At 47.4% G+C, this 16954-nt stretch overlaps 1 protein-coding gene across 1 annotated transcript; it reads right to left on the reverse strand.

Moving 5' to 3' along the window:
- Nucleotides 1-954: 954 nt before the first annotated feature.
- KPNA2 (karyopherin subunit alpha 2) lies at nucleotides 955-15124 on the reverse strand. Its single transcript, XM_055131737.1, has 11 exons — nucleotides 14985-15124; nucleotides 13626-13723; nucleotides 13322-13459; nucleotides 10039-10127; nucleotides 8787-9055; nucleotides 8414-8508; nucleotides 8041-8304; nucleotides 7176-7409; nucleotides 5363-5545; nucleotides 2454-2603; nucleotides 955-1294 (listed from the first exon to the last, which is right to left on the reverse strand). The coding sequence occupies exons 2-11, from the start codon at nucleotides 13698-13700 to the stop codon at nucleotides 1202-1204; spliced, it is 1590 nt and encodes a 529-aa protein (XP_054987712.1). The 5' UTR covers nucleotides 13701-13723; nucleotides 14985-15124; the 3' UTR covers nucleotides 955-1201.
- Between the last annotated feature and the right edge of the window lie 1830 nt (nucleotides 15125-16954).

A 16954-nucleotide genomic window follows, 5' to 3' on the forward strand; every position in this document is an offset into this window, starting at 1 on the left:
CAGCCCCAAGAAATTTATTTTTTACTCTAACAGCATAGCTATTCCTGGGAGCCATGGCCCTTGACCCTGGGAAATAGTGTTTTGCACCCCACTGCAACACAAGCAAGGCAGACCTTAGCCTCTGTAGTATCTCCACAGGTCCAAAAGATTAAATATTTGGAACCCCACCACCAACCAAATTAACAGAGCCCACAGCCCACTAGGAAATCACTTCAAGTGATTCCCAGGGCTGAGCCTTGAAACCACTTTAGAGTTAAGTTTGGGAAGAATGAATTCTACCTGCAGCTCCAAGAAATATCCATGACTAAAGAGTTTTGTTTGAGCTACGCCCAGCAGGGCACAGGGCTGCCCTGAGCTCAGTGCTCACTTTGGGGAAAGTACACTCTGAAGTGCTGGGGGCTGAATTCAGGGTTCCTGCATGCAAAGCAGCATCCCAACCTGCTGGCCTGTCTCTGGGCCCTGAGTTTGAAGGAGATGCTGGCTGAGGATTTCTGGGAAATTTTTCTGGCTGTATGAAGTAGAGAGAGACAAAGTGCCAACAGTCATCATTACCGAAGAGAGGAAGCAGCCTAGAGCAGAGCCAGTGGAGAAAAAGCAAGAAAGTTACTGCCCCTGGATTCCTGGGAGATATCACAAATCTTACATCCACTAATATCTGCACCCAAGAGTAACTATGTCCTATAGTCTGGTTTAGGAAAATCCAATTACCCTGGGGCCGGAACGATAGCACAGCGGGTAGGGTGTTTGCACGTGGCGACCTGGGTTCAATCCCCGGCATCCCATATGGTCCCCCAAGCACTGCCAGGAGTAATTCCTGAGTGCAAAGCCAGGAGTAACCCCTGAGTATCACTGGGTGTGACCCCAAAAAGCAAAAAAAAAAAAAAAAAATCCAATTACCCTTTCCTGCAACCTTTAGGGTTCCCAAATTAGAAAGCAAACAAGCAGAATAAAGAAAAAAGGTGGAATTCAATCTTTATTTACAGGACACTGAAAGATATGAAATTCCACATAGAAATAAGAAATCCATTGAGAGAAGCTTCATACAGTATGTACAGTTTGGAACTGTTCAAGTATAGTTTCATTGTAAAAAGTGCTACGATAACAAACCACATTTAAAAAGAGTTCATAGGAGAGAAATAGTAAGACACACTTATACCAAACATGGTTCACAACAAACAATATTCTGCCTTGGCTGTACAACCTAAAAGTTAAAAGTCCCAGGAGCACCATCCTGAACTTGAAACGCAAAGCCTTCAGAGGTAGTTTCTGGCACAACATTCTGATCTTCCTCTTCCTAAAAGAATAAAAACAAAACAATATAATCCCAGAAAACAACCTAGAAGTTTATATATACTTATTTCTAAATTTTGGGCCACATCTGGCTGTGCTTAAGAGATATCATGTTGAGGGGCTGGAGCGATAGCACAGCCGGTAGGGCATTTGTCTTGCACGCGGCCGACCTGGGTTCAATTCCTAGCATGCCATATGGTCCCCTGAGCACTGCCAGGGGTAATTCCTGACTGCACAGCCAGTAGTGACCCCTGTGCATCGCCAGGTGTGACCCAAAAAGCAAAGAAAAAAAAAAAGAGATATCATGTTGAGTCCGCCATCAAACCCAGCCTCCCACATGCAGAGACTATGCTCCCGTCCCTTGAGCTATCTCCACACCTTCTGTATTTCAATTTTATCTTAACATCTATCTATTTAATCTTTATTCTCCACTATATTTTAAGTATTTTAAATAGTGAAGGGGAGCCAGAGCTATAGTACAGTGGGTAGTTTTATACTCAACTGATGTGGGTTCAGTCCCCAGCACCAGATACAGTCTCCAATGCCAGAGCCCACCGGGAGTGATCCCTGAGCTCATAGCCAGGAGAAAGCCATGAGCACCAATGGGTGCAACGCCCCCACAAAAAAAAAAAAAAAAAAAAAAAAAACCTACACACACACAAAGAAAAAACAAAAACCCACACAAATAAATTTTAGTGAAGAAATGCTGCTGAAATAGCAATCTTTTTTTTTTTTTGCTTTTTGGGTCACACCCTGTGATGCACAGGGGTTACTCCTGGCTCATGCACTGGATTATTCCTGGAGGTGCTCGGGGAGCCATATGGGATGCTGGGAATTAAACCTGGGTCAGCCTCGTGCAAGGCAAACACCTTACCCGCTGTGCTATCGCTCCAGCCCTGAAATAGCAATTCTTAAGTGCCTCGAAGGCAGAGTTCTGACTTAAGGATTACTGCTACAGTTAACAAAACTTTTCGGTAGAAAAAGGAAAAATTATGGAGCTGGAGAAACAGTACAGGAGATAAGGTGCTTGCCTGCACACAGCCAGCCTGGGTTCAATGCGTGGTTCGCCCATGTGATCCCTGAGCCCTGCCAGAAGTGATCCCTGAGCACAGAGTAAGCCCTGAACAAAAATCCAAAATCCAAAACATTATCGTGTTACTCACCTCTACAGAGAAATATTTCTCAATCAAGTTTAATGAAGCTTTGTATACAGATTCATTTTCATGGTTTTGTAGAGCTTCAATTTTGTCCAAACCTCCACATTCTTCAATCATTATACTAAGTTTCTCAGTTTCACCAAGTTTCTCAGCAGCCTAAAGAAAAATATTGTTTGCTGGTAATATAAACATTACTTAAATGAAAAAAAAAAGTCCACACTTGAGTATCAATTGTAACACATTTACTAAAGAAATATACATGAGTTTCTTTTACAACTCTGGTAAACTAAAACAAACTCATTTCATCTTTCTAAGCAATTTTTTTTTTTTCCTTTTTGGGTCACACCCAGCAATGCACAGGGATCACTCCTGGCTCATGCACTCAGGAGTCACCCCTGGCGGTGCTCAGGGGACCATATGGGATACTGGGATTTGAACCCGGGTCGGCCGCATGCAAGGCAAACGCCCTACCCACTGTGCTATCACTCCAGCCCCTAAGCAATTATTTTTATCATTTCAGACAGAGACTATGCATGAAAAATATCACTGTAGCAGTGTAGTCCTGTTGTTCATCGATTTGCTCGAGCGGACACCAGTAATGTCTCCACTGTGAGATTTTGTTGTTGTGATAGCATAGCAGGTAGGGTGTTTGCCTTGCACACGGCCGACGTGGGTTCAATTCAACCTGGGTTCAATTCCTCCATCCCTCTCTGAGAGCCCCACAAGCTACTGAGACTATCCCGCCCGCACGGCAGAGCCTGGCAAACTACCTGTGGCGTATTCTATATGCCAAAAACAGTAACAACAAAGAAAAATACCAAGTTAACTTTAAAAATGAGGTGGGTCCGGAGCAATAGTACATCAGGGAGGGTGTTGGCCTTGCACGTGGCTGACCTGAGTTGATCCCTGGCATCCCATATGGTCCCTCAGCACTGCCAGGAATAACCCCTGAGCATCACCGGGTGTGATCCAACAAGCAAAAATAAAATAAAACAAAATTAAATTAAATTTAAAAAATAGATAAAAATAAAAATGAGGTGGTCATAGGGTAGGGAGTTTGCCTTGCTCGTGGCCGACCCGGGTTCGATTCCCAGCATCCCGTATGGTCACCCAAGCACCACCAGAAGTAATTCCTGAGTGCAGAGCCAGGAATAACCCTTGAGCATCACTGGGTGTGACCCAAAAAGCAAAAATGTAAATAAATAAAATTGAGGTGGAGGGCTGGAATGATAGTACAGTGGGTAGGGTGCTTGTCTTGCACAGGGCTGACCTAGGTTTGATCCCCGGAATCCCATATGGTTCCCCTGAGCACTGCCAGGAGTGACAGTCCTGAGTGCTGAGACAGGAGTAACCGCTGAGCTTCACTGGTGGATGATGAAAAAAAACATAAATAGCAATAATGATAAAAATGGGGTGGCAAGACAAGTGCTGCATGCCTGAGAGCATGCTTTGAAAACATACAGTGGAAGTCCGGATCCCCACTGCACCACATATGCCAAGCACAATCCTGGCAGCACCACTACCCATGATGCCCAGGACAAAGAAGTTATTCCCTAGACCAAAGAGTTATTCCCAGTTGCACCACAGACATGTGTATGTGTGAGCACCTTGGCCTTGAAGCTTATATGTGAACATTACAACAACTCTCCAGTTCCCCCCACCCAGGCCTTGGGGAGAACAAAACTTAACTAATGATGCTCAACAGGTGCCACAACCAAAGATCACAAGGTTTGGTGAGCAAGCTGGCTGAGTGTGTGAGCAGTGCAGAGCTGTGTATACCAGGAAATCAAAAGTGGGGGGAGGGGGGGCGGAGTGATAGTACAGTGGGGAGAGCATTTGCGTTGCACCTGGCTCACCCAGGTTCAATCCCTAGCATCCCATATGTCTCCTGAGCACTGCCAGGAGTAATTCCTGAATGCAGGACCAGGAGTAATCCCTGAACACTGCTGGGTTGTGACCCAAAAAAGCAGAGGCAGAGAGAGAGGCAGAGAGGAATGGGGAGTGAGGAAGGGGAATGGGGAGGGGGGGAGGGGAAGGGGGAGGGGAAGGAGGAGGAAGAGGAAGAGTAGAGGGGGAGGGAGAGGGGCCAGAGTCAGGGAAGTCTGGGGTTCCCTGTCACTGAAACCAAGGGAAAAGATGGGGGAGGAAATTAAAATTAAATTCCATAGTGCTAGACAGAGATCAGCAAACTAAGAGCAGGGCTGGAGTGATAGCACAGTGGGTAGGGCGTTTGCCTTGCATGCGGCTGGCCCAGATTCAATTCCCAGCATCCCATATGGTCCCTTGAGCATCGCCAGGAGTAATTCCTGAGTGCAGAGCCAGGAGTAAACCTTGTGCATCTCCGGGTGTGACCCAAAAAGAAAAAAAAAACTAAGCCTAGGGGCAATCCCTAGCATCACATGCTCCCCAAAGCACTCCTAGGAGCAACCCCAAGCAGAATTGAGCCACTCAAGCACTGCCAGTTTGGGGTGGGTAGGCGTAGGGAAAATTAATTCAAATAAATTCCTTCTAAAAGAAAGGCAAGACAAAAAATAAAAATAAAAAAAAAAAAAAGAAAGGCAAGACAAATATTACTATGTTGGGTCATAGACAGTACAGGACTTAAGGCCTTGCATGCTGCTGAACCAGGTTCAAGTCCCTAGCACATAAATGGTCCCCTGAGCACTGCCAGGGCTCACTTCTGAGCACAGAACCAGCAATACGCCATAAGCAGCTAGCATTGCAGGGTATGACTCCGCACCCCTCCCCAGAGAATAGACCAGAGATGTTACTTTAGATTTCACTTTGTAATCATAAGTTTATGATCACACCTGGGCCTGACTTCAAGTCTGATCATACTGTATACTTGTCTTATCCTTATCTACTGTGTTTCCAGGAAATTGCAGGAGCTAAGATTCCACCTTGTTAAGACTTACCTGAAAGATATTTGAAATGGCATCCAGAATAACCAGAATAATTTTGGTGTCTTTTGCAGTCAGAAGGTTCATCAATGGTTCTATTATGCCACAATGAACAAGGTATACAATCTGTTCAACGGATCCACCACTTGTATAGTTGGTCACAGCCCATACAGCTTCCTTTTGCGTCTTAAAGTCTGCCTAGTAAAATAATAAAAAAGGCTATTTCAGAATGGTAGTAAAAAAAAATGTTTCAGAAAAACATGACTAAAATACCATTTGGTTCCGACCAACTTTAAATGAAAGAGGCAGCAAAGGACTATGAATAGAACTCAGTCCTGAGTTGACCTGGTTCTATTCCCCAGCACCATATGTAGTGGCCCCAAGCACAACAGAACTCAGTACTGAGCACGTAGGAATTGCCTCTCTGCTCTACAGGGTGTGGCCCATAACAGAAAAGATGCCTAAGAGATACCACAGGAGTCAGGACATTTGCTGTGCATGCAGCTGTAATGACTATGACCTAGTTTCAAATCCCTGGTTTCAATTCCACATAGGTATCCAGGCCAGAAATAGCCCCTGAGAATGGCCAAGTGTGCGACCCAAATCCCCACACGCCCCCCTCCTCGAAAAGACTGAAGGGCTGGAGAGAGAGATCAATATAGGAGCCTCGGTTCAATCCCCAAAGCCTACTGAGCCAGAAGCAACCCTGAGTACTGCTAGGTAAACTACCTTCTCAGGGCCAATTAGAGCTCAACAGCCTGAAGTACAAGCTTTGCTTGCAGAAACCCCGAGTTCAATGCCTAGAACCAAATGGCCTCCCTGAGTACCACTAGGTTTGACGGAAACCAGAACTTTCTTAGAACTGGGGAGAGGGCTCAAAAGGTTAGAGCACACACTGGATTTGATCCCTTACAGTGCACAATGGAGCCTTGGATGTGAGCCTCACTGGGAGTGACCCTCAAGCACCTTGCAAAAGTAGCTCCACCAATGTGATCCTCACATGTATGAGGCTTGATTAACTCAGGTTTGATCCCCAGCACCACCCCATAAAAACCTGATCAAGAGGCTAAGGATATAGCCCTGGGTAGAACATTTGTCTTTGCATATGAGATACTGGCTTTAATCTCCAAGTTAAAAAAAAAAAATTTTTTTTTAATTATCAAGATTCCAGGGCTCTGTAGCTAAAGCTGTGTCTTATACGGAAGACACACAGTTGTCTGTCTTATGGCTCAAGAAAACAAGAAGAAGCTCCCCAAACTACATGTGCCACCCCCAGCAGGGCTCAGGAGCTACTCCTGGTTCTAAGCACAGTAGTATCCCCAGGTGTGGTACTGAAGTTGAGGGACTTACGCCCTATACTACCTGACTCAAAGGGAGTGCGTTTGATCCCTACTGTGCTACATGCATCAGTACCATCTCAGTAGCTCTGCCATCCATGATTCTCGCCACATCACAATTGTGCAGACCACAACTTACGGAGTGCCACCCCATGTGAAACACCAGGGCCAGCACACTTAATGCCCGAAAGCACGTCTGAGAAACACACTGACTTATAGTAAACACGATATGAGTGTGACCCCCATCAAACATTACAGAAAGTGAGCAAGGCACCAGTCATTACAGTAACAGCAACTGAGGGAGGGGAAGGAAGCAAGTAGAATAGATGCGCATATCTAAGGGCCAAAGGGCAGGGATGTACTTCAGCCACTAAGGGTCAGGCCTTATGTATGAGAGCCTGTGTCAGGGCCCAGAGTGCCCTTCCCCAACCTTATCACAGCACAACCAAACATCTGTTCATAAATGTCTTATTTCACGACTCCACCATTACCTTCGTGAGAACACCAACAAGATAAGGGACTAATCCATGATTCACAACTTGCTGGATTTGGTCCTGGCGGCCAGCAGTGATGTTTGACAGTGTCCATGTGGCTTCCTTCTGAATGTTAGTTTTGGAGTTCGTTAGCAGGCTGGGAAAGACAGCAAGTGCTCCTGCATCTATTACAATCTGAGTCTGTTCATCTGTCCCAGTGACAATATTTCCTATGGCTCTTAGCGCAGGAGTCTAAAGGGAAAAAAAAAGGATGATACTCATTATTTCCCCAGCACTGCTTAAAAACTCAATTCCCTGAAAGGGTTCTAACAAGAGAGGCCAGAACAATAGCACAGCTCATAGGGTTCAATTCCTGATATCCCATGATTTCTAGAGCAAGGAATAATTCCTAAGCACTTCCAGTGTGGCCCAAATGCCAACCTCCCAAAGAGAGTTCTAACAAGAGGCTCTTCATGGTTTAAAATAGTATAAGTATCCACTACTTTCACTTTTTTGTTTATTGGGCACAATCCAGAAATGCTCAGGGGGGGCTAGAGTGTTATCACAGTGGGTAGGGAGTTTGCCTTGCACTCGACCGACCCAGGTTCAATTCTCAGCATCCCTTATGGTCCCCGAACACCGTCAGGAGTAATTCCTGAGTGTAGAGCCAGGAGTAACCCCTGTGCATCTCTGGGTGTAACCCGAAAGGAAAAAAACCCAAAAGTGCTCAGGGCTTACTCCTAGTTCTATGCTCAGTGAACATGATGAACGTGGTGTCAGGAATCAAACACAGTTAGCCCCATACAAGGCAAGTGCCCTACCTGCTGTACCATCTCTTGGGCCCCTTGTATTTTATAATCCCATGTAACAGTCACTAACTTACCACTATTGGCAATTCAGTAGCTCCTAGAAGCTTCACAAGTTGGGGTACAACTCCCGTTTTCACAACCATTTCAATCCTTTCATTTGGACCATCAGTAAGGTAGGAAATGGCCCAGCATGTATCTGCTAGTACTTCTGGATCATCGTGCATCAGGAGACGAACTAAAGTAGGAAGGATTTGTTCCACTGCATCAAGTGGGGGTGCAGGATTCTTGTTTCGACAAAGGTTTGAAAGTGTCCAGGTAAGATTACGCAAGTAACCACACTAGAAATAAATAAATAAATAAAAATGCAATGAGAAAAAAAAAATTCTTATAGCTTGAGAGCTCTGGAGAAAATCGCAATCAATAACTTTACTTATATTAGTGACTTACTGCTAAAGATGACATATCGGGAACTGCAAGAAGAGCCAACAGTGGATCTATTGCACCATACTTGATAACCAAGTCTCGGAAAATTGAACCATCACCTGAAAAAAAGGACAAGGTAAACATATCTAGTTGTCTAGTATTATCAATGCTCAGAGACTGAGCACACCAGCAATGTCAGAGTATGAAATGACACTCTCAAAAGAGCAAACACCTTAGATGCCTGCTAGATACTGAGGTTTAGATGCCTCTATTGCCCCAAGGCATCATGGGAAGCAAGTAAGCTTACAATGTTAATACACAAGTAGCCATTACTTTTACTTAGGACAAGCTTCATTATGACCAGACATTCTGTCAAAAGTATTTAAAATCCAGGTACCTGCAATATTTCCTAGAGCCCAGACGGCTTGTTCACTGATGTGAGCGTGGGGAGATGCCAACAGAGATATGAATGCTGGGATAGCACCTCCATCTACCACAGCCTTTGTCTGTTCTGATGTCCCAGATGCAATATTAGTAAGGGCCCACGCAGACTCAAACTGAATGGGACTACAATCAGTTCTGCCCAAGAAGGACACAAATTTTGGAATCAAACCAGCCCGAATGATATTGTCAATGGGAGGTTGCTTTTCCCTAGAGAGTAGTTTCCTGAGGATGAACAGAAACAAACAAACAAACAAAAAAAAAAAACACAAGGTGGTTAACAAAGTAAGTTTATGTTAAAACCAATTCAAATGCAATTTTAGACTTAGAATTATAGACAATCTTTTAATTAAAGACTAAACAAGGCCGGAGTCAAAGAACAGAAGGTAGGGTGTTTGCTTTACATATAGCCAACCTGGGTTCCATTCCTAAACCCCACCGGGAGTGGCCTCTGATGAAAGAGCTGGGGGCAAACCCTGAGCACCTCAGGGTGTGGCCCCAAAACCTAAATGCTTAAGTACCCCGGAACTTGAGAAGCAAATAGGACTGCTTTACAGACATCCCATACGGTCCCCCAAGTGAGCACCCCCAGGAGTAATTCATGAGTGCAGTGAGCATCAATGAGTGTGACCCAATAAATAAATGGCTAGAGGCGAGGGGACTGGAGATAGTATAGCGGGTAGGTCACTTGCCTTGCAAGCACAGCTGGGTGTGCACCGCCCACTTCACCAAAAATAAAATGGGGGAATCCTGCTTAGGAGAATCCCTTCCCACTGTGGGAGGCTTCCTGCCCCTTATTTAATATATTCATTGACCAAAAAGGACAAAGGAAAAAACTATAGGTGGGAGAGATCTTCCGATGGCAAAAAATAATAAATTAGCTTCACCCAAAGAACAGTCTAATTATAACAGGCTGCTGGCTTTAGATTTTATTTTACCATCGGAACCAGACAGATAGTCTAGAGGGGAAGGAGGCTTGCATGTGACTGACCCAGGAACGATTCCTATACCTCTCCCTCCAGCCCGTCACAAGTGATCCCTGAGCAGAGTCAAGAATAAGCTCTGAGCACTGCCAGATGTGGCTTAAAAGCCAACTAAATAAATATAATCAAATACAATCATTTTACCCTAATTCATCTTTCTTCCACCTCCACGCGAAATCTTTAAATAGCTGATATCTTTTGTCAGCAGTGCTACAGAAGGCTTACCTAGCAGCTTGAGTAGCTTGGAGCTGGCTTTCCAAATTGTTGCTATTTATGCCTTTGACAATGTCATCCACAGACCAATTTACAGTACCCTACAAGAAGAGTAAAATTCACTTGAAAATCATCACTTTTAAAATTAAATCTAAGATTTATATTTGTGGGCCAGAGTGATAGTACACTGGGTAGGGTGTTTGCCTTGCACACGGCCAACCCGGGTTCGATCCCCAGAAATCTCATATAGTCCCCCAAGCACCACCAGCCAGGAGCAATTCCTGAGTGCAGACCAGGAGTAACCCCTGAGCATAGCTGGGTGTGACCCAAAAAGAAAAAAAAAATTATACTTGCTCTCACGAAGAAAGACATTAAGATTTGACAAAAACAATTAAAACATTTATTCTTACATTTTATTTTGCCTCTTAACTATTTCAAGGTAAAACAGTTCTCAAACTAGATGTCATACAGCTTGTAGGAATCTTAAGTATCCTTAAACATCCTACCATTTTTTAATTAAAAAAGGCAGCTATGAACAACTTAAAAGAAATTAAGGGGCTGGAGATATAGTACACAGGTAAGGCTTGCTGACAGCCCAAGTTTGACTCCCAGAATCACAAACCGTCCTGTCTTCTGCCAGTAGTGATCCCTGGGTGCATGAGCCAGGAATAAGCCCTGAGCATTGCAAAGTGTGGCCCAAAATGCTCAAATAAAAGAAAAATGACAAGGGGCTGGAGCAATAGCACAGCAGGTAGGGCTTTGCCTTGCACGCGGCCAACCCAGGTTCAATTCCCAGCACCCCATATGGTCCCCTGAGCACTGCCAGGGGTAATTCCTGAGTGCAGAGCCAGGAGTAACCCCTGTGCATCGCCAGGTGTGACCCAAAAAGAAAAAAAAACAAAAAAAAAGAAAAATGACAAGAGTTAATAACAGGGGGAGATGGGGATGGGGGGTTGGTAGTGTTGGGTCATATCTGATAGTACTCTCAGGAAATCCTATATAGTGCCATGGATTGATTCCAGGCTGCTGATTTTGGGGCTGAGTTTTTGGGGCCACATCCAGCAATGCTCAGGGGTTCCTACTAGCTTGGCACTCAGGAATTACTCTGTAGTGCTTGGAGTATCATATGGGATATGAAGGACCACACCAGGTTGGATATATGCAAGGCCAGAATCTTATCCACTATCTCTCCAGTCCCAGTTTTTATTTTCTATGCAAGTCTCAAATACTTGCTTCAGGTATACTTTAATGGAATAAGAGACAGGGTTGAGGGGCGAGAGCAACAGTACAGCAGGTAAGGCATTTGCCTTGCACGCATCCGACGCGGGTTCAATCCCCAGCATCTCATATAATCCCCCAAGCATTGCCAGGAGTAATTCCTGAGTGTAGAACCAGGAGTAACCCCTGAGCATCACTGGGTGTGACCCAAAAGGCAGGGGGAAACACAAAAAGAGACATGGCTAAAGAAAATAATGCTGGGAATTTTCACATCTGAGTTTGTAATCTACTACTTCTATGTGTAGTACTGCAATATGTTATATATTGTAACCCTAGTAGAAAGATTTGATTATCAATGCTATATCTAACTCTGAAAGACAGTGCTCCCCTGGGCTGGAGCGATAGCACAGCGGGTAGGGCGTTTGCCCTGCACACGGCTGACCCGGGTTGATTCCCAGCATCCCATATGGTCCCCTGAGCACCGCCAGGAGTAATCCCTGAGTGCAGAGCCAGGAGTAACCCGTGTGCATCGCCAGGTGTAACCCAAAAAAAAAAGACAGTGCTCCCCTTTCTCCCTGGGAGCTTACAACTATAAACAAAGGTAACAAGTAGATAACCAGAAAACAAATGCTGTGTACATATAGTTACATAGTATTTGTTGCCCATTTTCAGTGAAGGTACTATAGGAATTCTGAGAAAGGATTTTTCCTGTTGGGGTGACGTGAGTAATCTCAAAACAAGGGACTTGAGTATAGTCCTTTTAGAGATAGCATACAGGAGGTATTCAATACTTTATATTTTTTATTATTTTTTTTTAGTTTTTTGGGTCACACCCAGCAATGCTTAGGGGTTTACTCCTTGCAATGCATGCAAAGCAACTGCTCTACCCACTGTACTATCACTCCTGTCCCCTCAATGCTTTAAAAAAACACAGAAGTACAGCAGATAGAGCATTTGCCTTGCACAAACCAAACTGCGTGATTCCCTGGCATCATATATGGTTCCCCAAGCATAGTCAGAAGTGATCCCTGAGTTCGAGCCAAGACTAAGCCCTGAGCACTGCCAGGTGTGGTTTAAAATCAAAAGCTAAAAACAAACCAAACCAAAAAAATAAAGTAGGAAAATGTCAGGCTGAAAACCCAACTCAATAACTGGCACTGAAAACACCCTCCTGCCCGCCCCAAACACCAGGCACCTCAGCACTGCTGGACAGGGCCAAAAATACAGGCAGCAACTTTGGAGATGAAGAAACATTTGAAAATAGAATACGGAGAGCCAGAGAGATAGAGATAGTACAGCAGGTTGGGTGTTTGCTTTGCATGAGGCTGACCTGAGTTCCATCTCCAGCACCCATATGGTGTGGCCCCCCTCCAAAAAAATATGTGAGAGCAGAGCTAGAATGGTAGTATAGAGGGTAAGCTGTTTGCCTTGCATATGACCAACCCGGGTTCAATCTCTGACACCCCATAAGGCCTCCCTTCCCCCAAAACCTGCACTGAGTGATCCCTGACCTAAGAGCCAGGAGTAAGCCCTGAGCACCTCTGGGTATGGCCAAAACCAAAATAATAAAAGGAGAAATATGGACCTAATATATAAAATAACCTCAAAGGCTACAGACCAAAACCAAAGTTAGTTATCAGTGAAAGAACATAATTAAAAACAGACTGAAAGATACTTCAGGAGGAAAACAATCTAAAGAAAGCCAAGTAGAGAACATTAAGAGGATACAATAAAAAGGAAACACATATATATTTCACCACATAATTGTTGCATGTTTTTTCCCCCAAAACACCAGCAGCTTTTATTAAAAAAAAAAAAAAAAGCGCATCAGCCAGAGCAATGGAACAGTGGGTAGGGCACTTGCCTTGCATTCAGTCAACCCAGGTTCAATTCCCAGCATCCTACATGGTCCCCAGAGACTACCTGGAGTGATTCCTGAGTGCAGAACCAGGAGTAACCCCTGAGAATTTCCAGGTGTGGCCCAAAAGTAAATGAATAAATAGCAAAAATCTCATGGGAGAAACACCGACCGTATTGATTTTCTGGCCTGCCTAATTCTGAGTGAAATTCTATTTACCTGGTTGTTGCGGTTTTCCTGCAGTGGAGACGTGGCATCATCAGGAAATGAGCTGACATTTCTCCTTTTCAGCATCTGATCATCCTTCTTGGCTTTCCTCAGCTCCACGTTAACCTCTATCCGGCGCCGTCTCATTTCCTTGAGGACAGGGAGCACATTACTACAGCTCCTCTCGGCTTCTGTGGCCAGGTGAGGGAATGGCCCCCCAGTGCTCCCCCACTCAAGTCCCTCAAGGTCCTGACCCACTTCTTGGGGCACCTACCCAACAAGACTTAAGCCCTGGTAAGCCACAGACGATACTCACTGTGCTATCTTTGCCCTTGTTCTTGAACCTGTTCAGGCGGGCTGCTGGGGAATTGGCGTTCTCATTGGTGGACATCGTTATGAGACAAAGGAAGAAAGCTATAAATGGGGGGAGAAAGAGGGTTAAGGTCCCTTTAATAATTCCGTGCAGCACATCAAGCAAGAGCTGTCAAGCCCGCACCCAAGCCACACTCGGTCCCATGGGAGGAACTTCCGCTTCCCAGCCCTGGGGGTGGGGGTGGGGGGGGTGCCACGTCCCCTTCCCTGCCAAGGGCAGAGACTCCCTGGGGCCCACCCCCCCCAAAAAAAAAAATGGAATCCCAGCTGCAGACACGTCTATTTCCTAGGAACCACAATTAAAAATACATGTAGGAGGAGAAAAAAAAAAAATCAAGCGACTCTAGTAATTCGACATACTCCATAGAGTTCTCATTTTCAACACGTTCCATGTGTAAAAAAATCAAACACCGACATTCACATTCTTTTGTCATGCCACTTCACTTCGTGGTCCTGTCCCTCATCCACGGGGAGCGGCCACCGGGCGTCTGGGACACGCCCCCCCCACCGGGGCGGGACAGTGCGGCCACTTCAGAGCAGACAAAAGGGAGGGGGGGAAGTGCCCACCCCAAGATCAACTGATTTTTAAAAAAAAAGAAAAAAAAAACACGACTGTCGAGGGCGATCACGTCCATCCTCCCGCGGCTCCCATTGTCTGCAAACGGCCGGCCGGACCCCTGGCCAGCGCCGAGCAGCAGGCGCGCTCAGGGCGCCTCGGCGCCGGCTCCCCCGCAGCCCCCCGCGGCGCGGCCGGACCCCTGCGGCCGGCGGCCCCCAGCCCCGCAGCCCCCCGCCGGGAGCGTCCGCGGCGGGCACCGCGGCGGGCCGCACTCGGGGACAAAAGGGACAGCTCCTCGCCGCTGCCACGCCGCGCTGCCCCATGCACCGGGCTGTCGCGCCGGCCCGGGGTGCAGACGACGCGTCCAACCGCCACCCCCGGGCCGAGGCCGCGCCACCGGGGCGGAGCCGCCCGCTCCCCGCCCGGGCACTCGCGTCCCCGAGCCCGCCGCCCTCGGCTCGTCCCGGGCGCGGGGAGGCTTGACGCGCCGCGGCGCCCTGGAGGGGAAACTCCATCCGGGAGCAGCAGGGAGGAAAGCCCCAAGCATCCGCGGGCCGCAGTCAGCCGCCGGGGCCCCGGAGCGCCGCGCCCGAGGCCTCCTCAGCGAGGCAGGCCCGAGCCAGGCCCGGCGCGGACTCCGCGGCCTCCCCCGTCTCACGCCGCCCGCACGCCGCGGCCCTGCGGCGCCGGCCGTTACCGTTCGGGCAGCGCCGCCGCCGCCGCCGCCGCCGCCGGGGTTCTCACCTGTAAAATGGGCTCCGGGTTCCACAGAAGAGTGTGCAGGATTCACAGGCTGCGGGGGCCGCGACCCTCAGAAACGTCCAGCAAGCCTCAGCCCCGAGACGGTGTGGCTCGTGGAGCCGGCCGGCGCGATTTAAATTTCCCGGTGGCTCGGCATTCCGATTGGCTGGTTCGAGCCGCCGCCACGCCGCCATTGGCGGGTTTGAAAAACACGTTGGGTGGGGAAGTGTCATAGGGCCTGCAAGGAGCCGGGGGAGCCTCGCGAGAAGAGGGAGCGGCCCGCCCGGCAGCGCCCCCACCTTCACCCCCCCCCCGACGGCGCCGCGCACGCCCGAATGGAAAGACTCCAGGTCCCGGCATGCCGCGCGCCGCCCCCCTTGCCTGCCGCACCTCGGCCAGGGCCCCGGCTCTCTCTGCCCACGGTGCCAGGCGGCGTGTTCCCAGCTCACTCACTTCCCAGGGTGACTCATTTAATCGCGTCTACCAGGGTCAGATCATTCTCTTGCCAAAAAATATTTATGTGAAAACATCACTTTGCTTTCCCCACTCCCCCCACACGCACCCTCCGTGCGTTAGGACACCGAAGGAACCGGGCAGAGGTTTCTTGGTCACTACGAAGGGCAGGAATAGAGCAGATGGGTGGTGCAATTTTTTTTAATTTTTTACCCCGCCCCATTTTTTTTTATTTTAATTCCCTACTAAGAAGAAAAACAAAACGTGCGTCACGAGGCTGTTTGGAGAGAGAGTACATGAAGAGAGAACGAAGGGGAAAGGCCCTTGCTTTGCATGAAGTCCACGCAGGTTCCATCTCCAGCTCTGCCAGGAGGGATCCCCGATAACCAGGAGTAAGCCCTGAGAATCACCTGTTTTGCCACCCCCAGCGCCTCCCCCCAAAAAATTAATAGAAATATAAAATGTGCATTATTAAGCGCTATGAAATTCACAAATTTGTAAGGAAAGGTTTCTTTTGTCTGCTCCTCTAGGCAGCTTTTGTATTTAAATAATTTTAGGTAAAGAAGAATTGCATGTTTTTCATCAGATCTGCCAAATGTTAAAATATGAGCAGAAAGAATGGGGTTGGAGTAATAGTACAGAAAGTAGGATGCTCGCCTTTATAGGTGGCTAAGCCAGGTTCAATTCCAGCATCCCATATGCTTTCCTGAGCTCTAGGAGTGATCCCTGAGTGCAGAGCCCAGCTAGGTGTGGCCCTCACAAAAAAAAAAGTTAGCACCTTGCCTTGCATAGACCCGCCCAGGTTAAATCCCAGATACTGTTCCTCAAGCACAGCTGAGGGACCTCTAGCACAGAGCTTAGTGTTAAGTCCTAAGCATAATCATTTGCATGTGGCCAAAAACAAACACAGAAACAAAAATAAACAAAAATGTTAGCAGGGCCAGAGAGATAAGGGGTTAAGACACTTGCTTGTCGCTGACCTGGTTAGATCCCTAGTAAAGTAGGCAGGCAGGTAGATGGGGTAGGGCCCCATGCCCGTGAGTGCTGGATAAGCAATAAAACCAACTAGCCCCAAGGCTGCCAAAACCTACCTTGTGGACACAGCAACTCAGGCCTGATAAAACCTTTACCTGGAGCCAGCACAGACCCAGAGAAGGCTGAACGCACCCCAAGAGAAGCTCCAGCAGGAACAAAGGCCAGGAAAGGAGCATCAAAGAAGACTATCAACTGCTCCCAACTCTACCCTTTGACAACCACCCTAGCAACAGACTCTTACCTGGGCAGACAGCCCCATCTGGGGCAGCTTGGGAGAAACCCTATAAAAGCCAACTTGAATAAAGGAAGCGCCAGCGAGTGCTGCCAGTGGCCATGCGTCCAAGTGCTGCACAGCAGAGATGGGGCCTGCATCTCTGCTTTTGAGATGTGGACTCCCAGAGCTTCAGAGCTTCGGATTTTACTGCTGGGGTGTGCGCTGGGGCTTTCTGCTCTGGAGACTCCCGTATTCTCTCTGGCGCATCTCT

The sequence above is a fragment of the Sorex araneus genome, chromosome 3 (assembly GCF_027595985.1).
Source record: "Sorex araneus isolate mSorAra2 chromosome 3, mSorAra2.pri, whole genome shotgun sequence".
Classification (NCBI taxonomy): domain Eukaryota; kingdom Metazoa; phylum Chordata; class Mammalia; order Eulipotyphla; family Soricidae; genus Sorex; species Sorex araneus.

Excerpts from the sequence above, each read along its gene's own strand:
- KPNA2 (XM_055131737.1), bottom strand. The coding sequence starts at position 13,700 with ATGTCCACCAATGAGAACGCCAATTCCCCAGCAGCCCGCCTGAACAGG. Across the intron at positions 13,460-13,625 it reads ACAAGGGCAAAGATAGCACA|GAAATGAGACGGCGCCGGAT; the intron begins GTGAGTATCGTC and ends CCTGTCCTCAAG. Across the intron at positions 8,305-8,413 it reads CCGATATGTCATCTTTAGCA|TGTGGTTACTTGCGTAATCT; the intron begins GTAAGTCACTAA and ends ATTTATTTCTAG.